General features: G+C 36.9%; 1 protein-coding gene across 1 annotated transcript; it reads left to right on the top strand.

Moving 5' to 3' along the window:
* The first annotated feature begins 2,652 nt into the window (after window positions 1–2,652).
* On the top strand, window positions 2,653–17,387 carry LOC113235375. The gene is made up of 5 exons (XM_026471054.1): window positions 2,653–2,672; window positions 10,631–11,411; window positions 15,191–15,353; window positions 15,441–15,644; window positions 17,224–17,387. Exons 1-5 carry the CDS (start codon window positions 2,653–2,655, stop codon window positions 17,385–17,387), a joined length of 1,332 nt encoding a protein of 443 aa, XP_026326839.1.
* The last annotated feature ends 3,046 nt before the right edge of the window (window positions 17,388–20,433 follow it).

Here is a 20,433-nt window from a genome sequence, read left to right as displayed (position 1 = left end):
AGGTGTGTAGCCGGTGGGATGAGCAGCGCCGCACTCTGACGGGGACTATAGGGCAGGACCTCTCGTTGCCGAGCGTGGTTGCCACAATGCTCGATGGTGAGGAGTCCTGGGAGGCGGTGGCCTCCTTTTGCACAGAGGTTATGTCGCAAAAGGAGGCCGCGGAGCGGGTGCGCGAGGACGCGGCGGACGCGCACCCGCTCCGGCGCAGACGTACGGGGAGAAGACGAAGGCAGTTCGCTGCTCGCCTGATCCCCTAGTGAGACCAGCAGGCTCTGGACAGGGACTCCGGAGCCTGCATTGCACGGCCTCACTCGTCTGGGGGGCGGGTCGGAGGACAATCGACTCGTCCCTCTGTTGGCGCGAGAGCCCTGGCGCAAGCTAGGGCGGCCGGGCGGCGTCGTGGTGAATGTTCACTGATCCCACGGCGCCGACTCAACCGGCGAGAAGGAAACCCGGGGTGGTTTTAGTGGGGTAGGCCTTCCAGTGTGGAGGGAGAGTCCCCACATAACCCCTGAGTCTCCCTGGGCTCAGGGGTATCCATAAAGATTTCCCCCGTCAAAAAAAAAAAAAGGGTGGAGTAAAGTACGTAAGTATTGTACCTATAAAATGGCTGTCGGAAAATTAATCTATTGTTCCGTGATCCGAACCTACTAAATGATTTAACTCTAACTACATGATTTAACCTCACTAGCCAAATTTTAAGCACTCGATTATGGTGACGATATGTAAGTCACGCAACTAAACTGATACCCTATTAAATAAACCAGCCCAGATCGAGTCGGAGTCATCGTGATACGGTACCGTAGCCGTTAAGTTTCGGCATAACTACGTTCCGTTTAAGCTTTGTTGTGTTTATGCGAAAAGCACTACGTTCTACAGCTCGCCTAATTTTGTGAGATCATTATCTTATTTTGGAATTTCCTCTAAGTTTTCTTTCCTCTAAGCTTGCAAACAATCTTCGTTACTAATATAAACGTATAAATTATCACTTACGGCACATTCTGAATTATTACAACGGTACTAGAAAATTTTGTCGACGGAACTCTAAATAGTATCTTTAACCCTTTTAGTAATACTGCCTCAGTGGCCTTATGACATTGACTCAGGGGAACAAATTATTTCTTGTAATAATTGTCAACAAAGTTTGTATTAACCAGTCAACAATCCAAAGTAACGGCAGTAACAAAAGAAAAGCTCCTAAAAACAGAAAAAATGGAGCGTAAAAATATAGAACAACTATGCGAGGACATGCTAAACGACGATTTTGTTCAACTATTTTACCCAATACATTCCGTACAGAGAATATTAGGGAGACTTCGAGTCAATATGAAATATAAATTTGTGACAGCTCCTTCGAGCATCTACAAGTGTTACAGTTGTTTGCTGTGTCTTTTATCTGTTTTGTGTTCTATTGATACGGTTCTCCACTGTTCGACCATTTTTGCGCCTAAGGCAACGGACTTTCTCTTAAAAGTGCTGGGGGCCAATCGCGCTATTTTCGCAAGGTTTAACCGTACAACATTTGAGGTTATGGTTTTGGTTAATTAATGGTTCTACCGACGCACAAAATGCAATCGCGCTATCAGTTTTAATGAACCTAAACCTCAGTTAAACCTCAAACTATAACCTCGTATTAAATTTTAAGAGACGTGCCTTGACTTCCTAAAACCGACTAAATTTTACCGTAAAACGCACTGAAATGTCAATATCTACGAATTCAAGTCTATAAAAGAGCGATTTAAAAAAGTGTGTAAAAGAAATGTCATTAAATTCTATTGTAAACAAACATATGTGTTGTGATTTGAACCAAATTAATTGAATTTAGTGTGTTGTTGTTGTAGATAAAACACGCAGAGGCAAGTACCTACACATTGTTTTCCTTTTTTAATATTCTATTTAATAAAATATTATCTTTTTATACAATCAAATAGGTACGCTAACTACTATTAATTTCGAAATGTTAGCAATGTAGAATTAATAATGATGCTCGTATTTCAGCCAGTGTGGATGCGGTCGGACGGCGAGCGACCACTGTAAGCCAGCTCCATCTTTGCTGGAGTTCGAATCGCACAGAGATTTGGCTTGAGAATGACTTCGCTCGGCGTTGTTCGCGCGTGTTATCAGCACGCCTATGGTACGAGTGTGTGGCTATTTTGTGGCCCCGCAATAGATCCCAAAAGGTGAGCTATAATGCGAGGTAATAGGATACAGTGAGTGGATCACTCACCGTTATTGTACCAGAACTCATATCACTATAATATGCGATGTTATTATTGTTATTCAGGTATGGAATGGTATGAAAAGCAGGGTGAGAATCTACGCCACATCGACTGCGGCAGAGGCCCTACCAACCTTCCTAAAGGACACCAACTCTAGCACAAAATAACTTCAAACATACAATTCAATAACAAAGTAACTTTCTCACTCTTTATTATTAATTAAAAAACAAAGTAACTTTCAATTCGAGCAAATTCTTTCCCACTCTTTATTCCATCACATCTATTATTTCGTTGACAGCGAGCTGATGAGCGTTGGAGCAGAGCCGGGTAGAATTCTTATGCATTGAGGAGCAGCGAGCATGCGAAGCATTCTTACAGCAAGTGAATGCTGGCAGGGTGCAGGCTGAGGCAGCTATTATTTCTGCCAAAGCAGATGATCTGCATGCCCAATCCGTAGCTGCCATTTGCAAAGCAATTACCGAGTTGGTGCCTGCAGTTAACCTTTTTGATAGACTATTTAACAAGAATGACAGGTTTGTTTTCAACATGTTTTCTTAATTCCTGCTGATGATATGTTCAATTGTGGAAATCTGAAAGAGCGTAAGGAACGAAGGTCTAATCTGTAGACTTTTGTCCCCTTTATATTTCCACAGTGATATAAACATTTTTTTAAATGTATTTTGAAAAGGCCCCTAAACATTCTGGCGTTTATGTTGGCTTCATACTGTATGTATATAAATACCCATCCTGCTTTATCTGTCACTACTCTCATTAGAGGTATGGCACAGTCTTAAATTTAGGTCTCCAATCTTCCTATATACATATTTTTGTTTCAGACTTCTTTGAAGAATCAAAAGCAAGCTCGCTCCGGAAATGAAGGATGATTTGGGGTAGATTGAGGCAATAAATAAACTAAAAATACACTCTTTTTTTTATTTCAACCTCTTAAAAGTATACATCAATTTAGATATTAAGATAATAAACAATTACAATAGGTATACATCGTCATCTTAGAATGAATACCTCATATTTCTATGTAATTTTTTAGGATGAAGATAAAAATATGGTGTGAAGTATAGTAAATGCAATAATGTGTGTAGTTAGCATTTTAATTACTTAAATTATACCTCTTTTAGATACTATATTATTACATTATTAATTTTTATTCAACAAAAATCAGTAAAAACAAACTGAAAATGCATATGTGAGGCTTCACTGTAAGGGGACAATATGTTGTATAAAGTCAAGTGTTAAAAGAGATAAATTGTAACCTTGTAATATATTTTTATACAACTATACATATTTTACCTATACCTGTAATTTTAATTTGATAATAACAACAGGAAATAAGACAAGAACTAATAAATATGATGTACATTGTAAAGCTTATTTTCTCACCGCCTTTTAATACCATCTCTTTCGGCATGCCTTTTAGGAAAGCTGCATATTTATTCATAATAACTGGTTTATTTGAAGCAGCTACCGCTTGTGCCTCTCTGACACTGACTTGGGAAAGGGTGATAAGCACTTGCCAATGGGGGTCTGGTACGCCCCAGTTGTTAAAAACTATACGAGCTATTAAAATCTGTAACAAAATTAATAATGATTTACACAGTATAGAAATTTTGGTTATTATGCAAAACAGAACTTTCGGATTCCACTCAACCCTTACCTTTGTCTCCACATCCAATGCAACAGACCGTCCTTTAACGAGAATATGTAGGCATAGTTCTTCCACCAATCCTGAAATGAATTCCGTGGACAAACGGTATATCGTTTGCGGAATTTCTCCTCAGACATGTTAAATGTGATCGTCTTTCTATGCTTTTCTTTTATTTAAAGCCCGTTCTTAGGCCACATCCACCTCATAAACACTTTCCAAAACATTTAAGTAACCGTGGAACATCTTTTATATACGATAAACGTAGTGAAAAGTTACTCTCCATTAACTGCCACACAAACCTTGACCTTGCAAAGGTTAATCTATTCCCCCAAGGTTACATGTGAGGTTAAAATGTCAAAATATTTAGCGCGATACCAATTTGCAACATTTTAGGTTTTGGTTTTACGTTTGACAATTAGCGCGATACCAAATGTGCGTTACGTGTCACACGTCTAAGTTTTGGCTTAGGTTTTTGTTTTGACAGTTAGCGCGATACGAAATGTACACAACGTGTCAGATTGGCGAGGTTGGAGGTTTTGGTTAAACCTTTGACAATTAGCGCGATTGGCCCCCTGATTGCGACGAATGAAATAACGAATGTGATAATAGCCTGGCAAAACAACTTCCAAAATGGCCACCTCAATAGCAAACTCTATGTACAGTTGCATTACATCGATCGGGAAATTCATATGCACCAATCAGAACAAATTAATGAGAAATTAACTGTGTCATTTTTAGTGACCACCGTAATAGTCGCGGTTCTTGGAGTTTTGAGGGTTTTCACCTTTAATATTCTTAACATGCAAGAGTTTTGTTTCGCTTCAGTGATGACCGAAATGTTTGGACTAGGAATTTATATTGATGTGGTTCTATATATTTACATCATATATTACGTTGGGATTAGGGTAACGTATATCAACAGTTTGTTAGAAAATGAATCATTTGCTAGGAACGTCTTTGGGATTTTCGATAAACGTATTTGGATGGTCACTGAGTTCAAGAAATCGGATGGTAGAGTTGGCGGTCAATTGGTTGTCGGGGTGCACAGTATATTACAAGTGCTAAAAGACTTGTTGCAGCTCTACCAAATACCGGTAAGTGGTATCAAACGATATCAGCAAACAATAATTTAATCTCTAATCTAAGTCTAATTGTGGTAAATCCACAATTACTGTGGTAAGACCACAACCTAAGAACTCGATATCCATAATTAGACTTAGATTAGATTAACTCTTCGATATTTTAACCGAATCGTTCGATTGGATATCGTTCTCGAATCGAAGGGCGCTTTCCGAGCTATTCAGAACATTCCGATACGATCCGATATCTTTATCCAAGAGCGTTTACGGAGTTAGTCGGTGAAATAGATTATAAGAAAAATGAAAATCCATTTATATACATTTTTAAGATTTTAAAGGCCTAAAATATAGGAATGCCTTAGTTTTGCATTAAAATAAATTAATAAAATTGAACATAATCCAGACTTTATACAAAATAATAAGAGATTTCCATATTACTTTCTTGCTTAGTAAACAATAGGATGTTCGGTAACTTTCATTCGATAACTGTGTTCTGAATAATCATGAATAATGTTTGTAGCTTTTGCCGGTCGAGAAGTTCGAGTAATCGTACGGGTGTGACGTCATTTCGGTTCGGTTTCGAATACGACAGTTTGACGTTCGATTCGGGTGTTGTGAATAAAAATGAAAAGAAATCGTACCATCGTAATGATGTCAAATCGAATCGGTCGACAATTGAGTTATCGTAAGGTTCTGAATCGATCCACAGGTTAACTATTCATTTCCCCTGTAAAATTATTTTGTTCGGCTATGAGTGTGTGCCTTATTACATATATTATTATATTCAATATTCCTATTAATTAATTTCATAGTTTTCAGGCATGTTATCACAATAGCAAATAAAAAGACAAAAAGTATTTATTCATATACAAAAGGCATAGGTCGGGTATATAATTACCTAATAGTTGGTATTAAGTAATATGGACATGTCCTAGGAGGGCTCGCTATTCTTTGACTCAACTATACTTTTAAGTGCTAAGTAACATTGAGGGTAATGTCAAGAAATGCAAAACTGTTTTAAAGAGACACTATCTTGGTTTGTAGTAATAATATCTACATATAGTATTTCTGTAAATGTAGACATATACTCTAGAATTAATTAATATTATAGTGAATTAAGTTAATTTATGTGTCGAGCTTGTTAGCTCATCGCTAGGTGGTTAAATCACTAAGTTTTTTACCTAGCGATAAAGAATCGTCGTTTTTTATAAAATTTGTTTGAAATTGAATAAATTTAAAAAAAAAGAGAATAAGTATTTAAGTTGACTTACACGTGACTAAAATGAAACAAGTTCATTTGTGTGTGTGAGTGTGTGTCTGTATGTGCGCTTATAGTTTGTTTGAATTCAAACCTTTAGATTTACAGCACTTTTAAAATGTTTGTATTGCAAAGTGTGATTTATTTTTTGTAGTAGTTTCAATGTAACTTAGGACGCCTTGAAATCAGTGGCGTAGCGTTGGGGTGCAAAGTGCTAACTACTCATAATAATTATTGTTTTACTTAAAATTAGAAAATAAATTCCACTATTTGTGAAAACGGACCCAGAACAACACATGGGTGGCGAAGTCGATCCTCCTACTTTTGTGATCGTGAAAATAGAGAGGCAACAAATTTAAGAATGACCCGGGCGGCAGAAATCAACATTACGCCATTGCTTCAAATTAAATAGCCGCGCCACTTCTAAGTCTTACAATATTTCATACATTATTCGTGATACGAGCCACTTTTGCAGTCAACATTAATGAACCCAAAATTACTGAAGCGCTACAGACGCGCGGCTGCCGCGACACTTCAGTGGTCCTACAAGCGTCTAATTTGAAGTTTAACTTGTTTATTTCTACTGTTAATTTTTTTAACACGAATATTAAAATACACAATAAAAACAACTACGAAATAATACATTTTAATATTTATGTGACTTAAACGGCATGGTCAAGTGAACATTTAGCTTGACTTTTTGGATTTTGGACCGTCCTTACCGTAAGCGGCACAGAGTTGAAGGCTTGTTCTCTTGACCCTGTACCACTCCCCGTACACTCCATTCAACGGTAGAAAGTTATTTTTACCTATTACTACTACGTACAGAAAGCTGCTGTCTGCACACACGCAGTGTGTGCGTGAAGTGGTAAGGTATCGATCACTTCTTCGAACCATTTATTTTCTGGTTTAACGTGCACAGTGACTTTGTAAGAGCAAATGAATGTATTGAATACAATACATTATACGTAATAACGTAAGTAATATGAACAAAATAGTAAAACACGAATGTATTGTATACGTGAATAATATGATCGTTACGTATAATACTAATGATTTTATTTATTAAATACTAAAACAACAGTAAATTACACCAGTTAAGTTAAATCAAGTGCAATAAGTAGCTTAAGCAAAGGCCTTTAACATAACAAGTGAACAACACTACCGTAAATTACCTACACTAAAATATTTTATTCTAATAAAACAAAAATCTTTAAATAATATGTTATGAAATCGCATTGACTTACAAATAAAATATGAAATCGCATTATATTCAAAATTCGGAATTTAAACATTAAAATCGTCCTTAGCAAACGACTCGCTGACGACAGTCTCGTTGCCGTTCCGTCAATGTGATCATGTGGCTGTCAATATGAAGGATGCGGTGGGGTATCTAAACCCAGAGAGGGGCGGAGAGTGCCCTTTCCCGTTACTTTTTTATTCTCTGCCTGTACCTAAGTATATATCATCTCGTTTCAGATATTCTTCTACATCGGACAAATATTGTTGAATAATTTATTGGTAATGCAGAGTTTCATTACTATGACCAAAGCACAGGTAAGTTGACGACTACAAACAAGACATCAGCGGTATCGGAAGGAATAAAAGGAATATCCGATTCTATAGTCCTATCGGTCCCGTGTGTTTTCGTTGCCTTTTATTATTTTGTTATTTTTTAAATCTTTTAAATACCTAGGTAATGTTTTATTACCTGGCTACCATTCTATTTAATTTAATAATTCCTTATTTCATTTACTTGGCGGTCCCCAGGCGCCGTTATAGATCAAAAACCACGAATTAATAAACAGATAATTATTATTGTTGACATTTAGAGTTTTACATTTTGTGTCGACGGACTTATTAAATTTTTCATTTAAGTGTTATTAAATATACATTATTTAGGTTTACAAACCTACATACATACATTGGGTGTTATATAATTTTGAAAAGTGATATATGAATTGTAGGTTCCATAGTGTACAATAAGCCGGTTCGTAATGGCGTCGTTCTACTCACTGTTATCTACAACCATTACAATCAATTACAGGTCACAGATGTATCGAATTTCTTTACAATCATTTTCAACCTTCTCTAACCTCCCTTCTGAGTTTATCTATTTACATGCTCACAGGTAATATTGTTTCAGGATTTTAACTTCCAAGCGAGTATATCCTTGCTGCCCGTGTTTTTAGCTGCACTGGTAATAGTAATGTTATGCATATTCACGGCAGCTGTTGAATCCAAATTGGACAAAATGAGACTTTTATGTAATAAAATTTTGTCATCTCAGGTTCAAGGTGACTACGAATTTATTTCTTAGGTTATCACAATTCTTAGACATGGAAACGAAACTATTTTCGGATCTAAATTCAAACGTTGGTTTGTATGAAAATATAAATATACGCAATTTGGATCCGAAAATACAGTCTCATGTCCAATACGAATTTATTATCAAATTTAAAGGATTTACAGAAAATAATTATACAGAAAAAAAGTTATTTACATTCCACTTTTTATGTGGCCTGAGCAATAGGTTATGGCCTAACATTCTTCCCTTAGACTTAGTTGTCAAGATACATTATTATTACAGCAGATCTACATGTATCGATACTTAGATAGCTATGTAGTCGTAAATATACTTAAATTTTAATCAGCCACAATTAAATAATAAATGTTATCCCTAAACATTAAAATCCCATTTGAATATGGATCGTCGTAAAAGCTGACCACTAAGCACAAACTAAATTGCTAAATAACTGTAATAATTAAATAGATATTAAAAATATAGTGGCCTATACTCAAGCTGAACTTTAATTTGATGCCTGATGTGGAGTTTCAGATACTTACTTGCTTACACAAAAATATTCTGTTTGTTAACAAGATTGTTTATTTCTAGGCAAATCAAGATACAATGCGAAAAGGATTCTTACCCTTTTGGAAGCGAAAGGCAACATGACAATATACAACATTTTTGACCTAAACACGCGGTTACCTCTTAATTTGTTAGCAATCACAGCTACTCACGCCATCCTGTTGTTTCAGTTTGCTCTGCTATAAACACTGATCCATCTCATATAGGTGTATATATTATTTTATTTCCTATAAAGCACACACTTATAGCCCCGCACTTGGGAAACTATAGGGAAACCCTGTGTCGCGGGTGCCACGGACACACAACAGACAACCACAAATTACACCCAAACTCAGGACAGAAATAAATGTAGGTCATACAAATATTCGGCACGGGAATCGAACCCGGGAGCTCTGCGCGGCAGACTAGTATGGTAACTGTTCGGCTACGGAGGCAGTTAAATTTAATGTTCTTAATCTAATATAAAATAAATACAATTACAAATTCCAACTCTAGTGAATATCTATCAATGAACATTGGTGACGCTATACATGATTTAAAATTTGAAACCTTCAATGGCTCGTGGAGAGCTGCGGGATAGGTGAGCTCGCAAGTATCTAAAAATGTTAGATTTATAGCGTCATCATAATTGGTCCTTCGAGCTGGAGTGGGATGGGAAAGGAAAAGGAGATGCGAACTCAGACATAAACTATCTGGCGTTACCAAACATATTACAAGATTTCTGAAAGTGTTTTCATGTAGGTAATATGTATAGCCCTATGATTTTTGTATATTCTTGTTTTGTGTATTTTATAAATAATCAGTACATTACCTGTTAGATTCTTAGGTATTTATTGCGTCGCTATATGTGTATTTCATATTAAGCCAGATAATAGCATGACGCATTGAACAACTAATTGAACACCTACATTCCTTCAGAAGTGTTTTTTGTTTAACGATTATTAGGATTCTGAAATTAGGTAGAAGGTTCCGAATGAAATCTAATTGTAATCTTTACTCCTAGATAGTATCTAGTCGAAGTCATTAATTTAATACTTTACTTTCAGCGCCATGCTTTACATTATGTAGTGTTTGATGACACTTACATATACGTACCTATTTCTTTAGACTTTCAAAACCATGTAGGTACATACAAATAACAGCGAAATATAGATGCGTAAATTTATATAATGATTGCAGCAGATTGATTTCCGTATATGTACAAGTATTTAGATAGCTGCGATATAAAAAATAATTTTGTTAAGCACCCATCACCTAATAAAAATAATTTTGTCCGTAAACCCTCAACGATTAAAATCCCATTTCTATGTTTATGGTCGCACACACCGGCCACCAGTAAAATGAAAATTTCAAATAATTCTAATAATTAAATGGGTTTTAGAAGCATGTGGACTTACTAAATCTAAAATTAAATTTATTAGATATCGCCGACAACATTTACATACGCAGAATAGGTAATAGGAAAATAGTTTTGTTCACTATAGTGATCAGAATGTAATAACACTTCAAAATGAACACAATCACAAAGTCCAACACTAGTGAATACCTATCAAAGGACATATTAGAAGAAGATTTTTTAAAAGTGTTTTCATATTTCAATGTAGCTCAAAGGATCTTAGGCTCAAGTCGCGTTTATGCCAGAGACCGTTTCGTATCGCCCCCGACCGTATCTCAAAAATTGTTCACTGTCATATGTGGCATTTTCTTCTCGATCGTATGTTATACTTTTTCTAAATTGTATATCTTACGATATAGGGATTGTCCTTTTGTAGGCTTGTTATTACAGGCCGGTGTAACATTATACATTCTAGTGTTTTTGTGCAATATGATTCACGTGCGGTTTTTAAACAACGAAGCGAACGTGAAATTTTATATTAAGATGCAAGAAATAGATAGGACTACGGGAATTGGACTGCATAAGGTTATGAACAAATTTTTACGTTTTACATACAATACAACAATTTTGTCGTTGGGGGGTGTGATGTGCATATTACTGTTAATGTTCGTGAACTTAGGTTTATTGTTACTTGGTTTTATTTCAACCATGTACTTGTACTTCACTGTCACGTTAGAGACAGTATATTGCATTAATTTATCAGCGTATTTTGTTTCGAGATTACGTTTTATTAACTCGATAATAGCCAACTACATAGACCTAGAACATTTTGTAGGAAAAGTAACATTGTATAATGTAACTAAAAGATCGTCAATTAGGCAATTAGCTGCTCAGACACATGATTTCAGAACTTGTGACGTTGATATTCATTTGAAGGCATTGTTCCAATGTTTTGAGCAATTTCAAAATCTCTACAGATTTCAGGTGAGAAATATAACCAATTTTTTATAATTTTGTATTAATATACAAAGATCGAACACTCATAAAAAATTCCTTCGATCCGACCGGATTCGAACCGACGTCTTCTAGCATACCGTGGCACACGCTATACCAACTAAGCCACGAAACGAATTAGCGGACCTCACGAATTTTTCTATGTGCTTGCGTCGTATCGTAATGTTTGTATTTGGTATTTTCAACGACATTTTAGCCGTTTTAAATTTTTTATATTTTAGTAGTATATCAAAATGCTTTCCTAGGGCTCAGCCCTAGAAAATGATGAGAGTAGCGAGGCTTCTTAATGCCAAAATTTACGAAGTTGCACCATAATTAATTATGTGCATCTTTAAGTAGTTGTGTGTCGTTTCATTGTTGACGTGTTGTATGTAGTTTTTGTATAATTTACAGGTCCTGTTATCTCTCATCAACTACATTCTAACAATAATAATTGTGGTCGAGTTCATTACTATAGGTCTGCAAAGTGGCGTGAGTAAAATATGTTCACTTCTGTTCTAAAGTAAATAAAAGAAAAATTCGACAACATGCTTTCTAATATATTATTTCTATTTGTACGTATTAGACTTTAATATTATTTTACTATCTTTACAATAGGGTCCGTTCGTTATGCTCCCTGTTTTTTTGTGCCTCCGTTTTGTACGCACTTGATTAAAACAAATTTTAAATAAATTGAAATGAAAACTTTTGGTGTAGTGCTTGTTGTTATTGGATTTATGAATGAATTATAGTAATAAGGTGGGTCCCTGAAGTGACAATAATTTTGTGCTGATAAACAATAACGATTATTTGTCAGCATTCAATTATTTTCACAAAGACTAATATTACATCAACAACATAATCAACCCATTTATACGTCTTACTGCTAGGCACGGGTCTTCTATCAGGCGAAGGTTTAGACCAGGGGTTCCCAACCTTATTTTGTCTACTGCCCACTTTGAGAATAAATTATTTTTTGGCGCCCCCATTTTTTCACCTACTTAAAAACCACTATAACTTCAAATTAAATTAATTATTGAGAGCTATATTAGCGGATATTAAACATTCATTATAAACGAGACTTTTACTATAACCCGCAAGAGTTAACTTGAGACCTGAGCGCAGTAGGTTAGGTTAAGTTAACTCTTACGTGCTACACCTGCCAATGAGAATGATTATTGAAACGCAACTTTATAGTATTCAGGCAGAGTATTTTTTATTCAAAATAAAACAAACATAATTAATTGATTCTAATATAAAAACTAATGTGAACGATGAATCTGATGCTGTTTAATAAGTTTGTTGATATTAGGTACCAATTTACTCAAGAACAGCCGTAAGTCACCACGTTCGGTAACATACAAACGATTTATCTTTTTAGTAAGCAGCGTTGCCACAGCACTAAAACCACGTTCATATAAATATGACGATGGGAATGCTACCAAGAACCGTTGAATGATTGACCACAATCCAGGGTACAATTGCGGGATCGGTTTTTGTAGACAAAATTCTTGGTAGCCATTTTTGAACTTGATTTTTATTTCCTCGTTCGTTGTCAATTCTATAAGTTTTTCTTCAAGCTGAGGTGATATTGCTGTGTTGACATTTTAAAATGGATCCAACATCCAGGCTGGTATTTCCAAGTTCAAAATGTGAATATGAAGTAAATGTGGAGGTTTTCCAAACGTTGGCAGTAGGCAAACAAGTCGTCGTTACTGCAGGATACTGATAAATTCGGAAAGTTGTGTGTGTGTGAGTCTGCCCATATTTTTTTGTGTAGAAGCAGTTTGACTGCGAAAGCAGTGACGACATTTTTTGTTTTTATTAAATTTAGTTCATCGCCTTGCAGTTGGAGATTCATGTCGTTGAACAATTTATACAGGTCTGTCATGTAAGTAAGCTATATCATTCTTTGATGTAATGAGCTTGTTGCGCAATTCTTTATCTTTAGTTTCCAAGAACTCTATCACATAGTCAAACAGGTTGTAAAATCGAATCAAACAATTGCCTCGTGATAGCCAACGAACTTCAGTATGAAACTACAAACGGTTGAATCTTCGTCATTAGAAACACAAAGCTGATGAAATAATCTATCAATCAAAGAGCTGTTACGGTTTTTACTGCTTTGGAGATATATTGCAGTGATTGAAAAAGTCGTTCACTTAAATTTCTAGCAACCAAATGTTGTCTATGAATAACGCAATGTACAGCAAGGACATCTGGAATTTTATTTTTTAAGTACGCTATGAAGCCTTTGTGGCACCCTGTCATAGCCAGAGTGCCATCCGTAGCAACTGATGTAATATTTTTCAAGGGAATCTCTTTCTCATCACATAACTTTTCCAATGTATTGAATATGGTTTCGCCTTTTGTATCGGTCTCTAAATTTCTAGCAAACAAATAGTTTCTCACATATCCATATATCCACTTGACTCCATCCAACGTCGGGCTGTTCGAATTGTCGACGACCCTATGCTTACAGACGGTTTAGAGCCCCTTAGTTTGCGGAGAGATGTTGGCTCTCTATGTGTGTTCTACCGTCTGTATAACGGGGAGTGCTCAGACGAACTCTTTGAGTTGGTGCCTCCGTCACTCTTTTACCACTGTACGACCCGCCGAAGGAGAAGACTCCATCCCCACTTCCTCGATGCTTGGCACGTCACGACCACTCGAGCATCTCGTTCGTTCCTTCCCCGAACCAGTAAGATGTGGAATGGCCTTCCTCCTGAAGTGTTCCCCTTGCGCTATAACATGGAGTTCTTCAAAAGACGTGTAAACAAGGTTCTCCGGAGTCGGCAACGCATGGGTGATGCCTCTGGTATTGCTCGTGTCCATGGGCGACAATGACCACCTCCCATCAAGTGGCTTGTCTGCTCGTTTGCCTACTAACATAAAAAAAAAAAACATATTTTCTCATTTTTAATAAACCTGACGTAAGACAGCAACAATGCTTCATTAGTTGGTAAAGTGGACTTATCGAGCTGAATTGAGAATTGACTAGTCCTCAGATGATTGCACAATGATTCTTTAATGTTTTCAGCCATTTCATAAATTCGTCTTTGCACAGAATTGTTACTCAAAGGAATTTTTCGGATAATACCTGCGACCGGTTTATGAAGCACAGTACTATCCTGGACGAACTCTTTCATAGTGTGCTCTACTGCGATGTTTTCATTGACAGAAAAACTCACAGGAAATTTCAAAATTAATTCCGTAAAATTTCAGAGGCCCGAGCCCGGATTCGAACTCACCACCAACCAAATCATTAGGCTATCACGGCTATTATTACATACCTATCAGTGTTTTATTATTTTAGTGAAAGCATTTTTGACTGTTTTTTATAATATCAAGGTAAGAGACTCACAAGTTTTGCGTTTGATGGTAAGCTACACGCCTGTCCATGTTCATAACATTGCAGTTCGGTGCGAGTTCGGAAACGGACGCGTCCAATACGCAGTGAGAGTTATTATAATTCGAGTTTCGCGCGGCATAGGCCGCTGCGCGTAAGTGGCACTGGGTTCCCAACAACTCATAGCCAATGAGCTTTTGGCTATGAGTCTATTCAACACGCCATCGATACCATGGACGATGTCAGCATCGTGCAGATCTGAACGAGGATGAGATTTGCAATGGCAAGACGCTGTTGTTCGAGAGCCTCGACAAAGCTGAGCAGATGCAATCTCGCCGGAGGGATGGAGGCGTGAAGAGTCTCCAGGATGTTATCACACTCCTGAAGGCGACTGACCCGGACGACGTGCCTACATTCGTAGCGAACGAGCTGCACAAACTGCCCCCCGCCCTGCCCATCGTCCCCGTTCGACCACGTCGATGTTACCAGGCTGCTGAAGGATATCACTTCTCTGAAGTCAAGCCTGGCCGAGTTGCAGTGTAGATTGGATGCTTCAGATTCAGTGAGCTGCGTACCCAAGTTGCGTTATTAAGCAACGCTGCTTCGGTATGTAGGTCACCAGAAGTCTCTAATGTAAACACGTGTCGTCGGGCGCAAAATGCATCCATCAGCAATGTTGAGTCCGGCACAAATGGTTGCGTCAGCGATCGCTCTTGCCGGAGCGCGTAATGCGCTGCGCCCTGCTGCCCGCGCCTCCGTCCCGGCGGAAACGTCACCCGTATGCATGTCAGCCCCTGCACGTGTATACTCCGCTGTAGCCGCTTCTACCAGCCGACTCGCCACTTCAAAACTCGAGAGACCGCCATCGGCTAAGAGTAAAAGTAATCCTCGTGTGCCTGTCTCCGAACTTGCAAAACCACAGAAGCAGACGGTTTAATGCGACGAGGACGGCTTCACAAAGGTGGTAAAGAGGAAGAGGAAGCACACCAGCCGTAACCTCTGTGGCACAGCACCGACAGGATCGTACTTTTTGCTCCGTTCGGCAATACCGCCGACGCTGCTGTACCTGTTGCGACTACGTTACTTCACGAAGTCTGACGACATAGTGGAGTACATCAGGCTAAAAGTCAAATACACCCTGAGGGTTGAGCGGTTTGAGTCCCGCCACAACGTAAATTTTAATTTGTTTGTGGTGACAGTGCCGACCGAACATCTGTCGGCCTTCATGAAGGAAGAGTTTTGGCCGAACGGGTGTCATATATCGGCGATTCCGCGGCCGGTTACCTGACACCTTGCGCCACACGTCGCCGACAAGTGCAATACGTGTAGGTTAGTTGATGGCTTATTTTATTGTCATGTTATATTATATATATGTTAGTCCTTAAGGTATATATTATATGGGTCATGTGGCCTGAAATAAATGTCTAAATAAATAAATAACAGTTGCAGTGCCACTCCGCTCTTTAAATCACAAAGATCTGAGGCACACTGCCACTGCGCCCGTCACCCTGAGACATAAGTTGACAAGGCCTATGTGCCTGTAATTTCTCCAGCACCCTTCAAAACCGGAACACAGTAATGCTGACATTACTGCTTGGCGGCTGAAATTTTTGTCTCCGGTAGAAGTAAGTGCCGCCGCATTAAATATAACTTCGAATTAGGTACACTTATTCTCTAACCTGAATCAATGCGTACAAAAAGGGGGCATAAGGTAGTCACCACACTTATCGACATGAAATAGTATAGCCGCCGGTGAGAAAAAGCTTTCTGTTCATGTAATGTAAGAGCGGAAAAGACATGACGAAACCGGCAGGGTAACAAACGGTTCCTTCATAAATATGTGTCTGAAAATCTACAATATTACATTGCAGGTGATAACGTTGCGTGATTGTGTTTTGAATTTTGCTTTTATAATAATTGGCACTATTCAAGCTGCATTACTCTGCTTTCGACTGGAAATATTTTTCAGAGAAGTTAAAGAAACCAAAAGTTTATGTATACGCATTATGTCACTTTCCTTCAATGGTAAGTTCGACTTATTTATATATACTTTGTACAAGCTACCTACGTTACATTTTCACAATGAAATTTACCAATATTTTACTGCTGGTAGACTCAGTTTCTTATAATAAGTATTTAATTGTATTGGAAGAAAAGCATTGGGACTGCAAAAGTTGATCAAATTTAATAAAATGTCAGAATTTATGCGAAATTTAATTTGAAATTTACCGTCAGCTTTTCAGTGAAGGAATACATCGTGTTTAAACCTGCACATCGAAGGAGGTTCACAACCTTCGGAAAACGTGTGAAGTCCCCAATCCGCACTGGGCCATTGTGGCGGAGGGACTATGGCATAAACCGTCGCCGGAGAGGATGCCCGTGCCCAGCAGCGGGACGTATGGGTTGATGTTGAATTAATTACTCTTGATGTCTTTGTCGCTTTATTTGTTGCAGGACCTATAAGGCACAAAGCCAAAATGACGCTGAAAATGATCGAAGAAAGCACACCCAGTTTCAAGGTATACGACATAATGGAAATAAATGCTGAAAGCATGCTAAAACTAACCAGTTTTGTGACCTTTCTTGTCGTTACTTTATTGCAGTTCGCATTCTTATAATTTTTAAGTTCCGGATATTCTTTAATCATGAGTAGATTAAGTATCTTCGTCCTTAGGTAGATAATTTCTTCATAGAAATACGCAAGTGTCTTTCATAATCTTTGATTTGTAAGAATACAGCGCAGTCTCTTTAATTATTTTATCTTAATTCCTAACATAAAATAAGAGTATTATTTATTATTGTGAATGTTATTATCGTTATTTATAAGATAAACTTATTTAAGTCACGTCTTGTAACTTATTAACTGTAACATATGATAAGTTTCAAATGTACGTTGTACATACATGTACTTAATGTAGTGTGTATTTGTAACATAAATAAACTAATTAATATCAAACGCATTTCGAATTAGTAACTATTCTTTCATCTCAGATATAATATTTTTATATCTATTGTATATATCTTATCAGATAAACCTAATAAATATTTAAACACATTTATCTCCAATTTTTTATGCCTTTCTTTCTTGCTAAAGCCGGGATTTCATTGAATAAACAAATAAATTGTAGGTATTGTAATATTTCAACCAATAATTTAATTTACAAAACAACAATGATTTAATTATGAAAAAGAAATAAAGTTCTTGAAACTTTTCAGCTCTATACTTTTTATATAGGTTTTGTGCATAAAATTACCAGAGGTATCCGAATAATTATTTATAGGTCGAATATTAGAAAGTCAATAGCATCAGTATTTTTGTGTTCCAATATCTAATAACAAAGCTCTTGTCAACATTAAATACGTTGAATGCAGGAAATCGTGGCTATTCATATGTATTTTAGAAAGAAAGAGGGAAAGTGAAAATAATTATTTGGTCATACCTACTAACATATGAAAGATACTACTGGGTGAAATTAACAAATGAATTTTATTGTAAGTTTTGGTGGCGCAATTTTTTTTACATTTTCCAGTATCCGAGATTCGTTTGCAATAAAATGAAATATTTCTTTTATATATAACAGATGATAGGCCATAACAATTTTCATTAATTTCTGAGATATAAGCAATTCAAAATTTTTGTCGTCACCAAAACTTAGAAACGCCACCAAAACGTTTATCAGTTGCACCACAATTGAATATTGCCACAAAAGTTGGAATATATGTAAAAACAAAGACAATTAAGTTAATTTAATTATGTGTTTTAATTTTTAAGTGTAATTAATCGCATTTTACCTTGTAACAATCTACCATATTAAAACTATTAATAACGTACACACTCATCGCGGGTGTCATGAGCACACACATAGGTAACCACAAATTCATCAGAGAAATAAATGTAGGCCATAACTAGTATTTTTTTGAAATAAATCAAACATTGCCAAACAATTCTGTAAAAAAATTAATTAATTTAGTAACTAAACCTATTCATTTTATAAACTTAGTGGACCTGCAATTTTTTATTAGATGAATTGACTTTAAAACAAAATGCAATAAGTACATAAATGTTTGTAAATAAAAATGATATAATTCAACATCATCATGCAGAGCAGTTGTTTCAGGTTTTGTTTCTAAATGTGACATCTTTTTGATCTTCATCTTCGTGACATAGTGAAGTATCTCTAGAGTTATAGAAAATGAAACGATTTTTCCGGATTTATATCGCGTATATTTGTTTTTTCAAGCAAACCAACATTCGGGCCCTTTACAGGTCCTATGATCACGGTTGACCATGGGACATGAGGTTGAGAAATGAAAAACATGGAAAAATAGTTTCATTTCCTATGTGTAACAATCGCGAAAACCTAAGAACTCAATATATCTCTGGACTTTTCAAACTTAGAATATGTATTGTTATTGATAATTCGAGTTTGTATCATATTGCCTTTTTTATGAATCTATATTCAATACGCCTATAGGAGATAGAATAAAGTTTTGTTTGAGATTTTGTTGTTGTCTTTGGACTTGATAAAAATTTGTTTGCCCCTTTAAAACGATTTGTTTGCCCCTTTAAAACGACGCTCAGTTGGAACTTTCTTTTGCTGTAATTTTTTCATTTTATAATAACATGTGACGGGACAAACGAGTCGTGCCTCTGATGGTAAGCTACACGCCTGTCCATAACAGCAGCAGTGCCACTCATAGCTTTAAATAAGCAAATATCTGAGGAGCACTGCCTCTGCGCCCGCCTGAGACATAAGTTGGCAAGTCCCATGTGCCTGTAACTTCACCAGCACCCTTACAAGGGTAACCGGACCGGACCGAACCTAACCGGAACGTAATGCTAATCGTGCGTTTGTATCGATGCAGTCGCGTGTTTGTATTGCATTTGCATCGCTGTTAAAAGTCGCCACGTATAACTGCTCTAAATCGCAAAGATCTGAGGGGCACTGCCACTGCGCCTGTCACCCTGAAACATAAGTTGACAAGTCCCATGAGCCTGTAATTTCCCGGCACCCCTTATCCTTCAAGACTGAAACACAGTAACGCTTACATCACTGTTTGGTGGCAGAAACAGGTAAGATGGCAGTTCTTCCCTGGATTATCAGGGAATGAGTTCATGGTTGCCGTCTCTACGAATGTTTCCTAAAGATAAATTGTAGAAATCCAAATGTTTACCATGAGGACATATAGTGGGTTTGTCCGGACATTGAGACTTAATGCTAGATAAGACGTATAGTAGTAATTTAGAGTTATTACTTCTCAAAATAACCTGAAGAAAATTCATGTTACTGAGAAAAGGCTTCAAATACTAAAGAATGAGCCAGTCTTTATGTATAAAAAAGTTTTATTGAATGACAGGATGTTTCATCACAATGATATTCAATTATTTTTTGTGTAATTACTCCTACCAGTTTCTTATAATTGTATTAAGTGTTATTTCTTCAGGTTATTTGCAAAAAAGTAACAACTCTAAATTAACACTCTGTACCTTCATTTACATCAAGCCTCAATGTCTGGATAAACCCATCGCATGTCCTCATGACCACCGCATGTCATCACGGCATGTAAATATTTGAGTTTCTACAATTTATCTTTAGAAAACATTCCTGGAGATAGAGTAGTGTATCGTAGTTATTCGACTGCCAATGAAAACAACAATAAACT

Source organism: Hyposmocoma kahamanoa, unplaced genomic scaffold (genome assembly GCF_003589595.1).
Source record: "Hyposmocoma kahamanoa isolate Upper Pololo Valley unplaced genomic scaffold, ASM358959v1 87, whole genome shotgun sequence".
Classification (NCBI taxonomy): Eukaryota; Metazoa; Arthropoda; class Insecta; order Lepidoptera; family Cosmopterigidae; genus Hyposmocoma; species Hyposmocoma kahamanoa.
Note: the sequence above shows the minus strand (reverse complement) of the source record. Positions and strands in the feature narration are given on the sequence as shown.

What these genes read in the sequence shown, in the direction of transcription:
- LOC113235375 (XM_026471054.1), top strand. Translation starts at nt 2,653, where the DNA reads ATGATCTGCATGCCCAATCC. An exon ending in GAGCTGCGTACCCAAGTTGC is followed by an intron (nt 15,354 to 15,440) that starts GTTATTAAGCAA and finishes TGCATCCATCAG; the next exon opens with CAATGTTGAGTCCGGCACAA. An exon ending in GAGACCGCCATCGGCTAAGA is followed by an intron (nt 15,645 to 17,223) that starts GTAAAAGTAATC and finishes TATTTGTTGCAG; the next exon opens with GACCTATAAGGCACAAAGCC.